The following is a 20268-nucleotide window of genomic DNA, read 5'->3' as shown; positions in this document are numbered from 1 at the left end:
TGTGGCTGCTGGTTCCCTGGAGAAAGTCCTTCTCTGCAGGGCCCCTCTGGCAGGAAAGCCCTGGGGGATGTTGTGGGTTTGGTTCTGGCCCCTGCAAAAACCAGAATGTCCCGTAGATTCCTGGTTTTCCAGTTCATTTGAAAGTTAATGTTTTCCCTGCTATGCCATTAAGTGTTAAAAGCAAACAAACAAAACAATGTAGCAACTTAACTAAGAACACTCTTGCTAAAAACAATGTAAGTGATCATTTGAGCTACTGTGAAAATGGCGCCTGCGAGACTGAAGGTGGCCTTGCCTTCGGTTTGTAAGCTACGCCCTATTTCTGCAGCAATGAAGTGGAGCGCCATAAAATGAGATATGTAATCAGCATCTTGGCCTCTGGCCTTTCTCTGACTCCATCCCTCTTTCAGCTCCTCCTGCCCAGACACAAACACCCAGCTCCCCTCCAGTGCTCATTCTCTATTCTGTCTGAGGTGGCCTCTGGCTCTGTGGCATTTCTGGGGAACTGGCTGGCAAGGTTACGCGGGCAGATGTCTTCAAACCGCTCTAGACTGTCTTCTCGCGCGGGGGCGCCGCCGGTGCTCAGCCTCGGCCATGGCTCTTTCATTACTTGTTTGAAGAGCCATAGGGGGATTTTACAGTTCTCATGGCCCGGTGGTGGTGACATCACGGAACCGAACTCCATCCCACCTGCTGCGTCGATACACTGAGTCACTGCCTCACATCAGTGACAGCTGGCAGTGGCTAATGTGTCCAGCCACCCTTGTCTTGGTCTCAGGTTTGAGCCATACACCCATGTCCCCAGAAGACGACATCACCTCTGCCCCTTGACCTTGATCTCGAGCAGCAGACAGACGCAGGTTTGCATTTATCATGGGACTGCCCTTCACCCTCCCTGAGAGAGTCTGAGTAACCTCTTCAGGCTTCCATGATTACCCATGTCTTCCCAGCAGGTCACACCCAACTTCTAAGATATGAGCCCGGAGTGAAGGTTTATTTTTCTCCTGCTATGATTTAGATGGAATCTCTTTGGATCTTGTATAGTGTGATAAGGAATGGACAGGCAGTGAAAGATTTCACCCAGATCAGACCAGAATAGAAAATGCTAAGTTTACTGCAAGGAAGCCACGGATAAGGACGGAAGCAGAACCACCTGCCTTGGCCAGGGCTGCAGTGGTTGGTGGTTTCCCTTTGGGAGCCATCCCCCAACCCCACCAATCACCACCTGACATGCAAATGAGGGCAGTCCTGACTGGTTGCTATTTGACTCTGGGGGAAGTCTGGGTTTAGAGGCCACATCTCTGTTGCGGGACCATGGTCAGCTTGGTTGGCCACATTTAGCCTGACCAGTTCCCGTTTCTTCTATGGCATTGTTAAAGATTCTTTCTGGACCAAGTTTGCATTATTTAAATTACCTGATAGGGCCATCCTTTCTGGTCTCTGAGCTAATAATGGTAAATTCTTGCTTTGATTTGTTGGTCGCAGAGCCAGGCGTACTATAGACCTCAGAGAGACTGTGCTCTGGGGATGGGTCTGTATGGCCTGGTAACCAGCAGAGGGAGCCTGTCAATGAGAGGATCCTTTAGTTGATTTGAGAAGTTTTGTTAGTTCAGCATTTAGGGTTCAGCCATGGTTGGTTTCCTACATAATGGAATATATCAGGAAATAAAATGCACTCTTTTTTTTTTTTTGCTGTTATAAATAAAGTTTTTGTTTGCTGTTTGTTTTGATGAGCTCTGGTCTCAAGGACCAGTGTGCTTAGAATAACAGAAAATGTGATTTCCAGAGAGGTGGGTCGTTTGGCAAAAGTGCCTGAGTTTAGATCCTCGTGGGAAGGAGATGGGCGTATCACCAGAGCTTGGCGGCCAGAGCAGTGTCATAGGCAGAGAGATGGCTCAGAGGTTAAGAGCATTGCCTGCTCTTCCAAAGGTCCTGAGTTCAATTCCCAGCAACCACATGGTGGCTCACAACCATCTGTAAAGGGGTCTGGTGCCCTCTTCTGGCCTGCAGGCATACACACAGACAGAATATTACTTACATAATAAAATAAATAAGTATTTAAAAAAACAAGGTGAAAGAGTCTGAGAAAGACACCTTGCATCTTCTGGCATTGATGCATTTGAACACACACATGCACTCACGTGTATATGCACCTGCATGCACACATGTACACACACACACGTCACACACACACGTCACACACACACCAAAGAAAGAAAGAAAAAAACCTTTATTTCCTCCAGGGTTTCTGGTTTCTGTGCTCTTCCCTTCTGGGTTGCTGTACCGTAGGGCCTCTCACTCCAGGAAGCTGAGTGGGAATGGATACTCTGATGTCATCCTTGCCACCTGAGCCCAGGGCTTTCCCCTTTCGTGCCCCAGGGCCTGTACTGATTTACACACTTCAAGCCACTCATTCTGTTTCCTCAGAAATTATCCTGCGCTCTTTTGTCTCAGTGCCCTGGGGCCATGTTGTGTTTCTGGCTACTCTGGCCAGTAGCAAACAGAGGTTGTGGGCAGGAAGAGGCCACCATAGCTACCAGGCTTCTGTTTGCGGTGAGCAAGCACCTGGCTTCACGACCCTGTGTTTTGTTTGTGCACCTGCAGATACGTTTGCGTCTAAGGAGCCAAAACAGAGGCAGGCGCAGGTGTACTCTCTCTCCTGTTGTCTCTGCCTGTATAGAGACCACGGGTGAAGTTACACCAGGTTGTACAGAGAGGGCTCTCTGCTGCCTTCATCCTTCCCACTTACTCTCTCACTGGACTCCCAGTGGGCAGAGCTTGGCTCTTGTCCCCCGCGTCACCCTGTTGCTAACTTTATCTTTGAGACCTTGGACTGGCCACTCCCTCTCATTCAGCCTCAGTTTCCTCATCCATAAAATGACGGAATTAGGTGAGACAACCTCTCCGATGCCTGAAAATGGAGCCAGGAAGCTGTGGTTATGTAAAGGGACAGGCAAGTTACTGATTAAACAGTTGTATCTGGGTTGAGTAGAACCCAAGAGCTCTTATTTGCTCCCTAAATTCTGGAAGGTGATCATGCAGGGAGGCAGAAATTAAATCATGAATCGGCCTCCAAGTGTTATGTGGTTCTGCAATGACAGGAACGTAAGTAGTCATTAAAAGGATAGGCAAAAGATTAGAGAAAACACTTCAGCCAAGAAGGTCGGCCGAGGACAGTGGAGCGCATTAGAACCCATCAGAGAAAAGCCATTTAAAGGCTCGGTGAGACACCACATGCATCTATGAAAATTAAATAGACTGACTGCCCTAGTTTGCTTTCCATTGCTGTGATAAATACCATGACCCAAAGCAACTTGGCAGAGGAAAGGGTTTAGTTGGTTTATAGTCCCGGTCACAGCCTGTCAGTGAAGGAAGTTGGGACAACGATTCAAACAAGAGCCAAGGCTTTCCTTGGAAGAAAACTGCCTATGAGCTTTCTCCTCGTGGTTAACTCAGATTGCTTCCACACGTAACCCAAGACCACCTACCCAGGGATTTGCACCACCCACAGTGGGCTGAACCCACTCACAGCAATCAATCCATCCTTCCAGGTGGCTCTAGTTTGTAGCTGGCTGACAATAACCAGCACGTTGACCATACCGGATACTAGGTTGGGCGTGAACATCTAGGATTTTCATGCATTGCTGATGGGATGTGAAATGGCACAAGCACTTCGTGAAGCAGTTTGGTGGTGGTTCCTCAGCTCAACACGTCCTTGCCATAGGGACCTCTCCACAGTGAGATCTTCACCCTACGGAAGTGAAAGTGTATTTGATACAAACACTCTTGCAGGGCGTTTGTACCTACTGAATAATTTCATTAACATAGCATGGCTGCTTGAGTGAGATCTCCCTATTTCCTCAGGCATTTCTATACTTGGTCCCCAGTTGATGGCAGTGTTTTGGGAGACTGAGGAGATGTGACCATGCTGGCGGAAGTATATCCCTGGGTGGGAGTGGTCTTTAGGGTATCAAAAGCTACGCACTATTCCTCTCTCTCCTCTCTCTCTCTCTCCTCTCTCTCTCTCTCTCTCTCTCTCTCCTCTCTCTCTCTCTCTCTCTCTCTCTCTCTCTGTCTCTGTCTCTCTCTCTGCTTCCTGCTTATGGTTGGAGATATATACCCTCAGCTGAAAGTTCTATTCTCCACCACGCTTGCCTGCTACATCACTTCCCCGCCATGACTGTTGGAAGCACTATACTTGCTAAGCCCCCAGGCCTCAGTGTTATTGAAGATGAGAGTGAGACCAGGAAATGTATAGTTCAGAATCTCCAAGTCTCTGTCTCTGCTCGAGCAGAGACTTCTGCCCCTCAGATCCCCACAGTGGATGGGAGGGAGAGTTGGAGAAATGTAACCAGAGAGCGTGGTGACTTGAGGACTCCAAGGTCAGAAGAAGACTGTAGGGAGAGGTGCAGGAAGGGAGATGGGTGTTTCCCTCCACCTGTTCCCGGAAGCTAACAGCTGCGTGTAGAGGCAGTGAGGAATCAGAAAGCAGTGTGTTCTTTGGCGCAGTGAAACCCTACCGTAGAATGATCTACTTGCTGTTGGCAGTGCCCAGTAGAGACTCTGGCTAGACTGCTGGAGAGTAGCTTATGCATGCAGTGCTTTGAACAGCCTTTAGGGTCTCCTTTTGTGATGTGCATGGACAATGAAGGGTCCTTGAGGATTTGCGGAGAAGCTTCAACACAGAGGAAAGGTACATGAGAAAATATAAAGAGAAAAGCGTACATCTGCAAAACAAACACAAGATACAATAAAAGAGGAAATGAAAAACCTCATTAACGTTTTGGTAGCAAACATGACCAAATGTAGTAAAACGGTTAAAGAATGAGAAGGCAAATAGACAAAGGATGAGTAAGTATTGGTAATGTTAGGAAAAAGCAGATCAGAGAAAAAGGAGAGGAATAAATTAAGAACTAGCACAAGAAAGTGTCTTAGATTGAAACACGGAAATTTCCAGACTCAGAGGACATATGGCAACTTCAGCATAATGAAATTCAGAGCCAATTCAGAGTTCATTTTGAGGTTTTCAAAGACGAACCATGAAATGAAAGAAAACAGATTTATGTCTCTCAGAAGCAAAATTAGAAATGTAGTGTTTTCAAAGTTTAAAATGGAAAATATTTTATTGCTATAATTCTATACCCACCCCAACTATCAACAAACTTGAGTGTAGAAAAAAAGATATATATACATACATATATATATATATATATAATTTATTCATGCTTTTGCAATAGGGAGGGTCTTTTTTTTTCACTAGGTATACCAGGCTGGCTTTGAACTCACAGAGGTTCACCTGCCTCTGCCTCCTGAGTGCCTGAATGCTGGGGTTAAAGGTATATGACAAACACACACACACACACACACACAGAGAGAGAGAGAGAGAGAGAGAGAGAGAGAGCTACAAATAAAAACTATATTTAAAAGCATGTAAAGTATCAAAACTTTCCATCTCAGAAATCCACTAAAAGTGGAATAAGCTTTGGACAGAGTGGCTCATGATTGCAATTGCAGGACTCAAAGCTGAGGCAGGAGAGTCACTGAGTTCAATCCTAGACTACATAGTGAGCTCCAGTTTAGCCTAGGCTACACTGCTCATAAAACCAGCAAACAACAACAGCAAAATAAAACATCAAAAACCAAGTAAAAGTGAAATGAGCCGAGCAGATGAAGACGTGGGATTTAGCAAACGGAAGTGTCCACACAAGACAAAGTCAAAGGAAGCGCCCAGGTGAGGGGGCAGTCCGCCACAGGTGTGGGAAGACAGCGGGCTCGGATGAGAGAGAGGACGAGGGCACTGGGAGAAAGGCTCACAGGGAGAAAGTGAAGTGAGTTATTTGACAGACCTCATGTGTGGAAGGTTGAGAAGAATTACAAGATCTTAGCAATTCTATGTAAAAACTGGAGTGTTTATTGAAATCTAAGTAAATGAAACATTGTAGCAAATGAAACAAGTTCTATAGGCGAGGAAACAGTGAGTGAGTGAACTAGTCTAGTGAAAAGAACGAAAAGATTTATTTATTCATTCATTTTTTAAAAAGTGTTTGGTTTGGGAAAGTTGTTTTGTTTTGAGACAGTGTCTTCCTATGTAGCCCAGGCTAGTCTGGAGTTTGCTATATAGTCCAGCCTTGCTTCAAACTGGCAATCCCACTGTCCCTTGCCTGCTGAGTGCTCGGGTTACCGATGTGTGCCATTATCCCTAGCGGTATATCAGGATATAATCTTTCTTTCTTTCTGAGACAAGAGCTCTCTGTGTAGTTCCGAGTGTAGACCAGGCTGGCTTTGAACTCAGAGATCCACCTGCCTCTGCTTCCCAAGTACTGGGATTAAAGGTGTGCACCACCACCACCTAGTTTATGATTTTTTGTTTGTTTGTTTGTTTTGTTTAAATTTGGAACTATGATTTTGTGGGGGTGGAGGAGAAAAAGGAAGAATGTTATAATTTCATTATCAAAACAGCAAATCAGGGCTCAGCAACAAAGAGCGCCTGCTGCTCTTCCAGCACCCACACAGGGCAGCTCTCAGACGCTTGTAACTCCAGGTGATCTGACACCCTTTTGTAGCCTCCGAGGGTACCCGCTCTCACGTGCCTATATCCACACACAGATACACAGAATTTTAGAAAGTTAGCTGGGCATAGGGGCACACGCCTGGTTATCTCTGTGAATCTGAGGTCAGTCTGCTCTGTACAGTGACTTCCAGAAGGAGAATGATTTCGGAGTGCTTACCTCTGAGATGTGCATCTGTGGGATCAGTTAAGCAAAGGCCTGAAATTCTGAGGTGCAAGTGTTCTCCTGAGGCAGGGGTGGGTTCTGTCACATCAACGGTAACGCTGTGACAGATCGAATGTTGTTCAGGCAAAGACTTTTGACTGCTCAAGGTGCTGGGAATAAGGAATGAGTGCTTAGCTCTAGGTCACTTACACTGCTCTGCTCTAAGACCAAGGAGCATTGTGTTAGGGGGCGGAGAGAATGGAAGGGCTGGGAGATATTCGGGAGGGTGGCAAACGCCATTTTGTTCAAGACTCAGCCGTTGTAATTATGAACTTACAGCGGCTGTGACTACCTGCATTGAGTCTGCTCAGCCAGCAGCCAGCAGGCAGGCATGGATGGAGGAGGGGCTTGGGCTCTCATTCCTGAGCTACAATGAATAGTTTCAGGGAAAGTCACTTGTGTGACTACTGGTGTCTCTTAAGTCTCCAGTGAAGGTTCCTATCCAATCATCACACACTTGGCCCTGGGGAGACTCAATGGGCCGGCCATAAAACCCGAAGTCATAAACCTGGGAAAGAGACTGTTAGGAAGAATGGGGATGGGGTGGAGATCTGAGGAGATGGCTCAGTGGTTAAGAGGACCTGGGTTTAAAACCTGGCACCCACATGGCAGCTCACAATTGTCTGTAACTCCCACACCTGACACCCTCACACTCATACATGCAGCGAAACACCAATGCATACAAAATAAAAGTAAATAAATTATTTAAAAAAAAGAATAGGGGGAGCTGATGGAGGTAGGAGGGAGAAAAGAGAATGTAGGAAGAGAATCATCAGAATGTATTCTAAACATGTATGAAATTGTCAAAGAACAGCCTCAAGGTGGCTGGGCAGCTAAAGGCCTTCTTTGTCACCAAGCTTGACAACCGGTTTTAGTCCCTGGAGCCCATGTGGTGGAAGTAGAATAGACTCCTGCAAGTGGTCCTCTGCCCTACACACACACACACACACACACACGTTTTAAAAGAAGAAGGAATATTGGTTGGAGCTTGACATACAGTACCTAGGTGACAGCGGCAGTACTTCAAACAGCTGAGGTAGACAGGGAGGAGATCAGGGTGGGGCCATTGCTTTCTTTGCAGTATCAGGGATAAGACTGCAGACAGGGTGGGCAATTTCCATCCTGTCCACAGACTTTCTGGTCCAGGTGACCACTGGGTACAGTTGTGGCTGGTCTTGGAAGTCCCCACAGTGCCCTCTTATTCCTGGGCTGTTTGCTCTCCCTGCATTTAGGCAGCCACCTGTGCCAAACCTTCAGCACTGGGGTAGACACTCTCCAAGTCCTGTACTTGTTTGGTTTTGTCTTGAGAAAGGGTCACATCTAGCTCAGGCTGGCTTCGAACTCCTCACATGGCTCAGGCTGGCTTCAAACTCCTCACAAAGCTCAGGCTGGCTTCAAACTCCTCACAAAGCTCAGGCTGGCTTCGAACTCCTCACGTAGCTGAACTGGTCCTAAAACTCCTAATCTTCTGCTCTCAAACCTCAAGTGCTGGACTTGTAGGACTATGGCAGCCCATCCTGCTCTAGGCTCCAGGTTTTGTTAAGCAGTTCGTACCCACCGACCACAGAGGTGTGGTCAGAAGCCCCTTCATTTCCTCTACCGGGATGGTGTTTTGCGTCTTGGGATGAAGGGGGGAGGGGCATAGAGGCTTTGCACTTCTGGGTGAAGCCCCTTCTTTATGGCCCAGTCCAGCTTCTCCCAAGCTCACACACATCACTGAACTTCCAGGAGTGGGAAGCTATTGTGGGGAGCATTTCTGAGCCCTGAAACATCTTTCTGTTTAGAACATGAATGGCTTTGAGGAGGGTGTGGAGTTCCTGCCTGTGAACAATGCCAAGAAGGTGGAGAAGCGAGGCCCCAGGCGCTGGGTGGTGCTGGTGGCCCTGCTGGTCAGTTTCTTCTTGCTGTCACTTGTGGTTGGCTTGCTGGTGTGGCACTTCCAGTGTGAGTATAACGGGGGGGGGGGCTGTGGGCGGGTGATATAGTGGCGGTGCTCCCTCTTCCCTCAGTGGACAGACTGAAGGGCCACCTGTGATGAACAGGGAACGAATTGGGGAAGGGATGAGAGTGGATGGGAGGAGGAGGACCAGGGGAAGTGTCCCAGGGCACTGTCTCCCTGAGCCCTCTCAGGCCGTGATGGTAAATGATGGGGACCGGTCAGATCTGGCCCCCTTGCCATGTGTTCCTCCCAGCTGAGGGCAGCAGGGTGGGCCTGGTGAAGTTGTACCATGGTCCATGACCACTTCTTGGCCTTTGGCAGACTCAAATGTCCGGGTCCAAAAGGTCTTCAATGGCCACCTGAGGGTCACAAATGAGAACTTTCTGGATGCCTATGAGAACTCAAACTCCACAGAGTTCATAAGCCTGGCCAACCAGGTGAAGGAAGCGGTGAGTCTAGTCCCAAGAGATGCCCTTTTGCCCTGCCTGTCCCAGGACCCCGCTGTGACTCAGCTCATCTTTGCTTCCAGATTCCTGAGCTGGGGGTGGGGTATGACATCATGAGGGCAGCCTGGGGAAGGGGGGGTACGACATCATGGGGGCAGCCTGGGGAAGGGGGGGTACGACATCATGGGGGCAGCCTGGGGAAGGGGGGTATGACATGGGGGCAGCCTGGGGAAGGGGAGTATGACATCATGGGGGCAGCCTGGGGAAGGGGGCTTACGACATGGGGGCAGCCTGGGGAAGGGGTCATTTCTACTGTTTGGCCGGCTTTATGCCTTGTCCTCTCCCCTCAGCTGAAGAAGTTGTACAGTGAAGTCCCTGTCCTGGGTCCCTACCACAAGCGCTCGACGGTAACTGCATTCAGGTGGGTTTGGGGGTGCTGATGTGAGCCTTGACTGCCGGGAATAGGATGGTGTGCCACTAACTTAGAACACTTACCTGGTCCTTCTGTGCCTGAGGCAGGGAGTGGGTCGTGGTGCTGGCTGGGTAAAGTCCACAAACACCGTTGCCACAGGAATTGCCACTTGTGCCACGCCCAGAAAGAGACCGATTTTCCAAATTTGGATTTGAGGAAGTTGGTGCCCAGGAAGGCTTCCAAACTTCTTTTTTTTTTCTTTCTTTCTATCTTTTTTTTTTTTTTTTTTTTTTTTTTTTTTTTTTTTTTTTTTTTTTTGAGACAGGATTTCTCTGTGTAGCCCTGGCTGTCCTGGAACTTACTTTGTAGACCAGGCTGGCCTCAAACTCAGAGATCTCTCTGCCTTTGCCTCTTGAGTGCTAGAATTAAGGGCATGTGCCATCTCCTGGCCTCTTTTTTTTCTTTTTAATAGTCTTTCTGCCCAAAGTATTGAATTGCTTTCATCATTTTTCTACAGCACTGGGGATGGAACCCATCACTTCACATGTAAGAGGCAAGGGTGCTACCAATGAGCTCGCGCTCCTTATTTTTGAGACTTGCTCTCACTGTGCTGCCTACTCTGGCCTCAAACTAGTGGACTTGAGTGACCTTTGGCCTGGCCTCCTCCTGAGTCACTGTGCCTGGCTCCCCGTTACACGCGTGTTAGCCTGTGAGATGACCATGGGACCTCACTGATGCTAAGCACTGTGCCACCAAGCTGGCAACCTCTGCCTCTTGTCTGGAAACATCGTCTCCTCAGGTTGCCCAGGCTGGCCTCAGACTTGCAGTCCTTCTGGCTCAGTGTCTGGGATTGCAGGTATTGCTCCCACACCCAGCTCGGAAGTGCTTTCATTTCGCTTACGCAGCTAAAGCTTCTGGAAAGCAGGGCGGCAGGCAGAGGTATTCTCACACCTGTCTCAAAAGAGCAATGAGACCCAGGAAGATTCTACTGAGACGTAGTGAGCTCAAGCCTAGGCCGGGCTTCCTCCTCATTCCTAAACTTGAGCTGGCCCCAGGACGTACCTGCTTGAGGGCTGAGATCAGGAGAACCAGCAAGGGCTAAAGTAGAGAGCCAGAGGCAGGCTAGTGTCTCTCAGTAGCCTGAACTGCTATGTGTGTGTGTGTTCATTGGTAGCAGAGAATGTAGGTTCCTGGAGCACCCCATCTTAGGCTCCCCCTGTCTCCCCAGTGAGGGCAGTGTCATCGCCTACTACTGGTCAGAGTTCAGCATCCCCCCGCACCTGGAGGAAGAGGTTGAACGAGCCATGGCTGTGGAGCGAGTGGTCACATTGCCACCTCGAGCACGGGCACTGAAATCCTTCATGCTGACCTCTGTGGTGGCCTTCCGTAAGTACGGAGCAGACCCGGGTGGGAATGTGTGGCCCAGCATATAGGAGCGGGGCTGGAGGGTAACCTCATCCGCTCAGGCCCTGGAGGACTGCTTGCTGACTGGCTCCTCCCTTTCGGTAATAAGGAAGCAAGAATAAGAAAACTGATTGTTTCAGTGAAATGTTTGCCTTCTTGTTCTTCAGCCACTGACCCCAGACTGCTGCAGAGGTCTCAGGACTGTAAGTATCATATTGACCCCTGGTGGGAAAGAAAGAGATCTTGTCAGATGTCCCTTAAGTCGTGGGGTCCCTGGAAGTTAGAGGATGTTTGAAGGACAGGCATCCGTTTTTGTTCCCTTCCCCTCCAAGAAGCCCCCTTCCTTGTGTCAACCTGAGCTTTCCTTCATTTGGGATGTACTGGGGGTGGGGCTCTGCCTGGGGCGTGGCCTGCAGGGTGCACACCTTCCTTCTGTCTTCTCTCTCACACAGACAGCTGCAACTTTGCCCTGCATGCCCACGGTGGGGAGGTGATGCGCTTCACCACCCCTGGCTTCCCTAACAGCCCCTACCCAGCTCATGCCCGCTGCCAGTGGGTCCTGCGGGGGGATGCTGACTTTGTGCTGAGCCTCACCTTCCGCAGCTTTGATGTCGCTCCCTGTGATGATTATGACAGTGACCTGGTCACCGTATACGATACCCTGAGCCCCATGGAACCCCATGCCGTGGTGCGGTGAGTCTCCTAGGAAACAAGGGGGGGGGGTCTTGGCTGAGGGAGCCTGGTCCTTGCTGGATGAACCATCTGCACTGATTGTGGTATAGGCTTGGGATGTAGTTTGTGACGTTTGGTCACAGGCCACTCTGAAACAGATTGGGGAGGGCAGGTATGGTGCACACCAGCGTGAGCTCCAGGGAGTGAGCCAGGAAGGAGATCCTCAACTTTGGCAGCGTCAATGCTGGTGTGCGTCCAGCAGAGGAGCATGGGCCTCCCTGACTGCCGAGAGAACTTGAGTCTGCTGCCAGAAAGGCAGATTTGTGACCAAGCAGAGATAGCCAGGCCTGCAGTTCAGGAGACAGTTACCATTGAGAAGGTAGATGGTTACAGTTCCCAAAAGGAAGGGGCCATGGTACAGCACAGCTCAGCATAGCACAGCTCAGTTCAGCATACAGAGTAACACTGGAAGCGCCAGGTCAGTGGGAGGCAGAGGGAGTAAAGAAGATTTGATCGTTTATTTAAGAAAAAAAACCTGAGGCTGGAGAAATAGCTCAGTGGTTAAGAGCACTGGCTTGTCTTCCAGAGGTCCTGAGTTCAAGTACCAGCACCCACATGGTGGCTCACAACCGTCTATAATGGGGTCTGATGCCCTCTTCTGGCATGCAGGATTATATGTAGACAGAGCCCTCATGGTGGGGAGAGGAGGAAGAAAAAGAGAGAGGGAGAGGGAGAGGGAGAGAGAGGGAGAGAGGGAGAGAGAGAGAGAGAGAGAGAGAGAGAGAGAGCCAAGACAGGGGAACAGACTTCGATTGGCTCGTTGGGATCATCTCAGCAGGCTCTGGAGCCAGGGCTGTCCCTAGCTTCTGCTACCGGACCCCACATGTAACACCTGATGGAGAAAGTGTGGGGGCTGTGGATTGGCGGTCTTGGTAGGTAAGGCTCTTGTAGTTTCTTGCTGGTACCACGAAGGCAAAACCAGAGATGCCAAACCGGGCGGTGGTGGCGCACGCCTTTAATCCCAGCACTCGGGAGGCAGAGGCAGGCGGATCTCTGAGTTCGAGGCCAGCCTGGTCTACAAGAGCTAGTTCCAGGACAGGCTCTAGAAGCTACAGGGAAACCCTGTCTCGAAAAACCAAAAAAAAAAAAAAACCCAAAAAAACAAAGATGCCAGAGCATCTCTAAACTAAAGGTGTCATTACTATACGTGCTGGGGGGAGGGGGAGCTGGCCCAAGATGGGTACCCCAGATAGCCCCATGTCAGGATGGAGTTCTTCTCACACTTGTCAAGGGTGCTGGGGGATGGTCAGCTTCTCCTTGACTCAGTAGGTCAAACCCTTCTATCCATGTTGGCCCAAACCAAGATAGAACCATCTTTTGACACAGCTTAGCAGTCAGAACTATGCCCCTTTCTCATCTCTCTTTATGTACCTTTCCCATCTGTTAACTATGTAAAAAAAAAAGAAATATCTGGGCTGGAGAGATGGCTCAGAGGTTAAGAGCATTGACTATTCTTCCAGAGGTCCTGAGTTCAATTCCCAGCATCCACATGGTGGCTCACAACCATCTGTAATGAGATCTGGTGCCCTCTTCTGGCCTGCAGGCATACATGCAGACAGAACACTGTATACATAATAAATCAATAAAGCTTTAAGAAAAAAAAAAGAAAGAAATACCCCATACACACTTCCAAAAAAGCCTAAAGCCAGGTATGTGGTTCATACTGAGTCCAGTACTTAGAAAACTGAGGCAGGGGCTGGAGAGATGGCTCAGAGGTTAAGAGCATTGCCTGCTCTTCCAAAGGTCCTAAGTTCAATTCCCAGCAACCACATGGTGGCTCACAACCATCTGTAATGAGGTCTGGTGTCCTCTTCTGGCCTGCAGGCATACACACAGACAGAATATTGTGTACATAATAAATAAATATTAAAAAAAGAAAGAAAAAGAAAACTGAGGCAAGAGGATTGTCTGCATTACCTAGTGAGCTCTAGAACAGCCTGGGCTACAAGTGTGAGGACCCCGTCCCCCCCCCTCCCCACACATACACTAATTAGTGACAATAACAGTAAGAAGAAATCCAGGAAGGAAAACATTAGAACCCAACAAGCAGGAGAGTGAGTGACCACTGCTGCCTTAGTTTCTTGCTGTTGCTCTGACAAAAACACCGTGAAAACAGTCATTTAAGGGAGAAAGGGTTTATCTGGCTCAGAGTTCCAGGTCACAGTCCACCATGGCGGGGAGTCACAGCGGCAGGAGCCTGAGGGAACTGGTTACATTGCATCTGCAGTCAAGGAGTCGGTGATGAATGCCTTGTGTCTCTTTCTCTATTTTATGCAGTCCAGGGTCCCCACCAGGAAATAACACATCATTCCACCATTTATACATTCCCTGCATGTCCAAGAGTTCATCTCCCGGTGAATCTAGATTGCATCAAGTTGATAGCTTTAATCATGACATGACTCCTCGCCTCAGCAGCTAGGATCAACCACCATTAGGGTTGACCCGACTTGCGTACGTGTGCATGCCTTTAGGAAGAATTTTACTGTATTTGCTTGTTTTATTGATATTTGGGGTTTTTTTGTTTGTTTGTTTGTTTGTTTTGGTTTGGGTTTGAGAAAGGGGCTCTATTCAGACAAAGCTGGTCTCAAGCTCACAGAAAGGATTACACTGTATTTGCTTGTTTTGTTATTTGTTTTGTTTTTGTTTGTTTTTGAGAGAGGAGGCTCTATTCAGATGAAGCTGGTCTCAGAGATCTGCCTGCCTCTGCTTCCTGAGCTGGTTAAAGACGAGCGCCACCCACCCCTGTCATAGAATCTAGGCAAGCTTCTTAACCTCTCTCACTGATTCAATGTCCTTCTCTGTGACATGGTGGTTCTAGTGCCTACTGTAGATTGTCATAGGGATTTTGAGTCAATAGATTTAAGAGCATTGGCTAGGGTTGTAGCCCAACAGTTGAGTGGTTGTATAGAGTTGAGTTTATCCCCAGCTCTGGAAAGAAATGAACATGAGCCATCCACCGAGAGCCATGTCTGTCAAGTTATTTTTTGAAGAGATTTATTGTTACAATTATTTCTTATCCATAGATATGTGTGAGCAAATGCCAAGAGTATGCAGAGGTCAGAAGGGGTCCCAGATGCCCTGGAGCTGCAGTTATGGGCAGTTGTGAGGTGTCCAACATGGGTGCTGGGAATGGAACTCATGTTCTCTGGGAGACCAGCAGGTGCTCTTAATCATTGAGCCATCTCTCCAGTCCCCTTTTGATGTGTTCTTAATAAGAAAATATTAAGAAGGCAAACACAGGCAGATATCTGAGTTCTAAGTAGCTAAAGCTACATAGTGAGACCTTTTCTTAAAACAAACAGAACAATCTCTAGCTTTCTGTTTGTCAGCGACTGTCAGGTGGGCCAAGCTGGATGTGCACAAGCCCATGCTGGAGCAACGAGAAAGAGACAGTCCAGTGTAGTGGGATTTCATCTGAGGTTCTGTGCTTCTCCGGGCTCAATTAAAGCATCCAGACTGGCTCTGAGGCCAAGCAAGGTCATGTCATATGCAGAGTTCATGTGTAATGTAGTGGCCACAAATACTCTCATGGTAAACCTGCCCGTCATGGTGCTAACCCATTGGAGTTTGCCTGAAGCCTGTTGCCAAGGAGACAGCTGAACAGCACTGGGGTACTCTGAGGGTCCCAAACTCTTATTGGGTTGGAGAAGACCCCACAGACAAGTTCTTTGTTGTTAGGCTCACTGGGCCATTTAATGAATCTCAAAACTCCAGGGAGCCCCAGGCCAGTCCGTAACTCAGGGAGCTTCACAGACTGGAAAGGGCTACAAATCCCAAACTACTACTGATGGTTTGCACTCTACAGATCATAGGAGGTACAGGATGCTCCAGCTGCACAGGATGCCGCTAACAGTAACAGGAATGCTGATTAAGTTTATACCTGATAAATAATTTAGAACAATAAAATAATTAAATTTTAGCTTGGCGTGGCAGTGCATGCCTTTATCTACAGTACTCAGAAGACTAAGACAGAAAGCTGAGAATTTGTGGCTAGCCTAGGCACTACACAGTGAGACTTGTTTCCCAAGAGTCTTATTCTGTAGCCTAGGCTAGCCTTGAACCCTCAGCCTCCCGTTGCTGGGGCTTCAGATGTGTGCTACTATGCCTCATTTTTTGAAAACATTTTGACCCTGCTCTTGTTCTTCTGTGTTCAAGTGTAGGGTTAGAAATGAGGTCTCCGGGCCTCTGATCAGAAGCTAAGCTATGTGTGAAAGGTCTGTCACTAACTCCATTTCTCTGCCTTGCAGGCTGTGTGGCACCTACCCTCCCTCCTACAACCTGACTTTCCTCTCCTCCCAGAACGTCTTCCTTGTCACGCTGATAACCAACACCGACCGGCGGCATCCTGGCTTTGAGGCCACTTTCTTCCAGCTGCCTAAGATGAGCAGTAAGGATGGGCAGGGCCAACGGTGGGCACGCTATCAAATTATAGATAGGTGCAGGCCTTAGAGGGTCTCCTGAACCCAGGAAGTTGGCAGACTGGGCCTTCATGGGGACAGGCTGGAAGCTGAGACCAAAGGGCATTTTGCTAGCCATCTAGGTCAGGGACTGTTCTTTTTATTTTTTATTTGACAGGGTCTCAGTGTGTAGCCCTGGCTGTCCCAGAACTCACTATGTAGACCAAGCTGCCTCAGACTCACAGAGATTGGCCTGACTCTGCCCCCCAAGTTGGGATTAAAGGCAGGTGCCACCACGCCCAGCTAAGAGATCACTTTTAAAAGTAGTTGGCTTTGAGCACTTTGCCAAAGTCCAGTGTCCTGTTTGTAGACAGGTGGCCCAGGGTTTGAGTTCTAGACTGTTCAGCTCTTCCCTACACCCCCTGACTGGGGATCCTTAACTTCCCCACTTTCTCCTGCCTTTCTCCTCAGACTGCGGAGGCTCCTTGAATGAAGTCCAAGGAACATTTAGCAGTCCCTACTATCCAGGCCACTACCCACCTAACATCGACTGCACATGGAATATCAAGGTAGGATGTGTGTGTGGGGGGGTGTTGAGTGCATCAGGACAGAACTTGAGGGTGAACAGGAGAGAGACAATGGCTCCTTTAATAACCCAAAGAGCCACATTCATGAGCCCCATAAGACTGGGCCAAGAGTCCAAGGAGCCGTTTGCTGCAGACTGGCCACATTCAGACTTACGTCCTAGGTAAATGCCGAGAGAACACGGCCACTTATTTGTCTTTTCTGTGTGTCAGCCTGCTTCTGGGTAAACTGAGGCTGAGTGTCTGTCTGCGAGGTGTTGTCATGATGACGCCATGAGTGTGTGAAATAGAGCAAGCTCTTGCACAGTTGTAGGGTCAGAGGGGCTTTTTAGGTGTCTTTTACTTCCTCACCGTTGGAAGTCTTCCCTTAAAGATTTTGAGATACCGTCCTAGCCGTTTAAAGTGATAAAATACAAATTCTCATTCACACATTCGTGGTTTTGATTTCCAAGGTTCAGTTACTTATGGTCAGTCACAGTCTGAAAATGTTAAATGGAAAATTCCAGAAATAAGTAATTCATGCATTTTACATTGCTCATCATTCTCAGGAACAGGGTGACATCTTTGGCAGTCCCAGTCCATCCACATGGGTGGGAATAACCACTCTGTCCAGGGTGCCCAGGCTGTATGTGCTTCTTGCCCATTAATTCCTTCCTGGTTATTACGCTGGCCGTTGTATATCATAGTGCTTGCATTCCAAGAACTCTTACTTACTAATAATGGCCCCCAAATAATGGCTTGTTGGCTACGCCACAGAGAAAAGATATAAAGGTGAATGTCTGATTTCATGAGAATAGTGAAAAAGCCATTATGTTGCCGTTGTTCAGACTTGTGGGTTATTATGTTAGAGAACTAAGCCAGGCACAAGGACGACAAGGGTCACATGACCTTGCTTGTATGTGGAATCCCTAAAAGTTCTTAGAAACTGAGAAAATGAGGGAGAACAGGGAGGAGAAGCTGACTGGTGAGGGTGATGTTTGGTTAGAGGGCAGCTGGGCACTCCGATGTAAGTATTATGTAGTATTAATGTATATCAATTTTATGTTTTATGTATCCATTAAAATAAATCTTAAAACCTAAAAAAAAGGGGAGAGCCCCTATCTAAGAGGAAAAAATCATAGTGTGTGGGGTTCATTTGCTACCTTACTCCATCCTGCTCCATTGCCCTCCCATGGACATCCTTTGGGTTAAGAAACAGCAAAAGAAGCCAGGGTCTCCAAAGCATCTCTCTGTCCAGGTGCCTAACAACCGGAACGTGAAGGTGCGCTTCAATCTCTTCTATCTGGTGGACCCCAACGTACCACTGGGCACCTGCCCCAAGGACTATGTAGAGATCAACGGGGAGAGGTGAGCCCCAGAGGGTGTAGTCATCACCGTAGGGTTGGGAGGGCTGGGTTCCAGCACCCCCGTTGTCTGGTTGCCCCCAGTCGTCCTCAGCCTCCTACTTGCCCTCTAGGTACTGTGGTGAGAAGTCCAAGTTCGTTGTCAGCAGCAATAGCAGCAAGATGACAGTCCGCTTCCACTCTGATCAGTCCTACACAGACACCGGCTTCCTCGCCGAATACCTGTCCTACGACTCCAATAACCGTGAGCAGATGCCGTGGGTGCTGATGGGTGGAGGGATTGGCACAGGAAGTGCTCTCTGTCCTACGCTGTGCGTCCTCTGAGAGAACACTGCGCCCCATGCATCTACTAGCAGCTTTATGGCGGGGGTGGGGGGGGGGGCGGAACGAGTCTGTTTCTTTAAAAGGCTGGACTGGGGGTGACGCCCTGTGTTAGCAGAGCTTGCTAAGCAAGCACCTGCCAGGCCCTGGGTTCAATCCCCAGCATGAAAACCACGAAAGGGTGAGCGCTAGTATCCTGTGCTTCTCAGGTTTGCTCCCCATAGCGGCACAGGAAGCCCTAGGACTCTCCTTCCCGACTCCCTGGGTCCCGCCTCTTTGATTCAGCATCACAGTGACTTTTGAGAATCTGTACTTCTCTTGAGAACCTACTAGCACTTTTAGGATGACTTTGTAGTTTTGAAATATTAGAAAATACGATTGTCTGTGTGAACAGCAATCCATTGGCATACATAGTACAGGTTTGAGTGTCCCGGATGTAGAATACTTGGGACTAGAAGTGTGGTGGATTTCAGCCCTAACATTTTTGTGTGTATACACAGTGAGGTATCTTGTGAAGGGGACCCAAGTCTAGACTTGGAATTTGATAGTTCAGATAGTAGAGTGCTTGCTGCATAGCACAAGAACCTGGGTTTGATCCCTAACACCTACATACCAAGCTGGATTGTGTAGCCATATCTCAGAGCCAGGGAGGCAGACATGGGAGCCTGCTGGCCAGCCTCTGTAGACAAATTGATAATGCTCTGGGTTCAGTGAGAAGGCCTGACTTAAAAAGCAAAAACAAGTGGAGAGTGATTGAGGAAGACACATGATTTTAAATTATGGCTTCATGTATATGTATATATATATGTGTGTGTGTGTGTGTGTGTGTGTGTGTATGCACCACAGACACACAGATATGTATGTGGCTCCCCCCTATGGCTCTCAAAAAACTTCTGCATCCTTCTGGGCTTTGGTGTTTTGGCTGAGGGATGTTCAACCTGTAACTTTTGATTTTGACCCTGAATCATGGAGTAACCCTTTTGAAGGCATTTTAAGTACTTAAATTCACCTTTGATTTAAGATGTAGCTGCAGGGGCTGGAGAGATGGCTTAGGGATTAACAGCATCTATTACTCTCGCGGAGGATCTGGGTTTGGTTCCCAGCACCCATAGAGTGGTTGGTTCACAGCCATCTGTTAACTCTGGGTCCAGAGGCCATGATGCCCTCTTCTGGTCTCCATGGGCACTGCATGCATGTGGTGCATGGACATACATCCAGGCAAAACACTCCCACAGATAAAATAAAAATAAACAAACCTTTAAAAAAAAGACAAAAGCAACGCAATGACATAGTTTCTAAGAATCCTACTGGATGGCAGATACCTTTGGTGTAAGGACATGCTTGTGACAAGTGTGTGTGTGCGCGGTCAGTGACAACAGACTTCCCACAGTTCTGTCCTCCCTCAAGGAGCAATTGTCAGACCTCTCCCTGTTTCAGGAACATTGGACTTCAGATCATGCGTTCGTGTGAAGGAAGGACTGGTGTTGTTTTCACTTGGCTAGGACGCATACCCCACGGGCAGTTTGCGATGTCAGAGGCCTCTGCCGGGGAATGCACAGGATAGCGCACGGCTCCCCACACAGCGGGCTGCTCTCCCCATGGCTGTGCTCAGTGCAGTCCATGGTCAGTGCCAACCGCCTGCTGCCCATTCTGGCTGCTGATTTAAGAGCTCCCCTTGTCAGATTTGGGCCTCTGTAGTCAGAGGATGTTCATTCGTTTCCTGGTTGCTCAGATTGGAAATAATTACATATAAACTCTATTATTTAAAACACTGTTTAGCCAATCGCTTAAGAATATTGCTAGCTAGCTCTTACATCTTAAATCAACCCATTTCTATTCATCTGTGTTTCGCCATGTGGCTGTGACTTACTGGCAAGATTTCAGCAGGCTCCAGCAGAGGCATCTGTCTCCTGTGGC

The 20268-nt window shown here is 48.4% G+C and overlaps 1 protein-coding gene across 1 annotated transcript in view; it reads left to right on the top strand.

Annotated features, from left to right (window-relative positions):
* St14 (ST14 transmembrane serine protease matriptase) overlaps nucleotides 1-20268 on the top strand; it is a 38711-nt gene that overhangs the window by 11598 nt on the left and 6845 nt on the right. Inside the window, exons 2-11 of the mRNA XM_038323351.1 lie at nucleotides 8558-8717; nucleotides 9034-9161; nucleotides 9509-9579; nucleotides 10799-10956; nucleotides 11142-11177; nucleotides 11427-11667; nucleotides 15954-16093; nucleotides 16575-16672; nucleotides 17925-18034; nucleotides 18144-18274. Coding sequence (XP_038179279.1) covers nucleotides 8558-8717; nucleotides 9034-9161; nucleotides 9509-9579; nucleotides 10799-10956; nucleotides 11142-11177; nucleotides 11427-11667; nucleotides 15954-16093; nucleotides 16575-16672; nucleotides 17925-18034; nucleotides 18144-18274 — 1273 coding nt within the window. The remainder of the gene's footprint in view (nucleotides 1-8557; nucleotides 8718-9033; nucleotides 9162-9508; nucleotides 9580-10798; nucleotides 10957-11141; nucleotides 11178-11426; nucleotides 11668-15953; nucleotides 16094-16574; nucleotides 16673-17924; nucleotides 18035-18143; nucleotides 18275-20268) is intronic.

This window comes from Arvicola amphibius, chromosome 3 (genome assembly GCF_903992535.2).
Source record: "Arvicola amphibius chromosome 3, mArvAmp1.2, whole genome shotgun sequence".
NCBI lineage: Eukaryota > Metazoa > Chordata > Mammalia > Rodentia > Cricetidae > Arvicola > Arvicola amphibius.
This window is presented reverse-complemented; position numbering and strand designations above follow the sequence as displayed.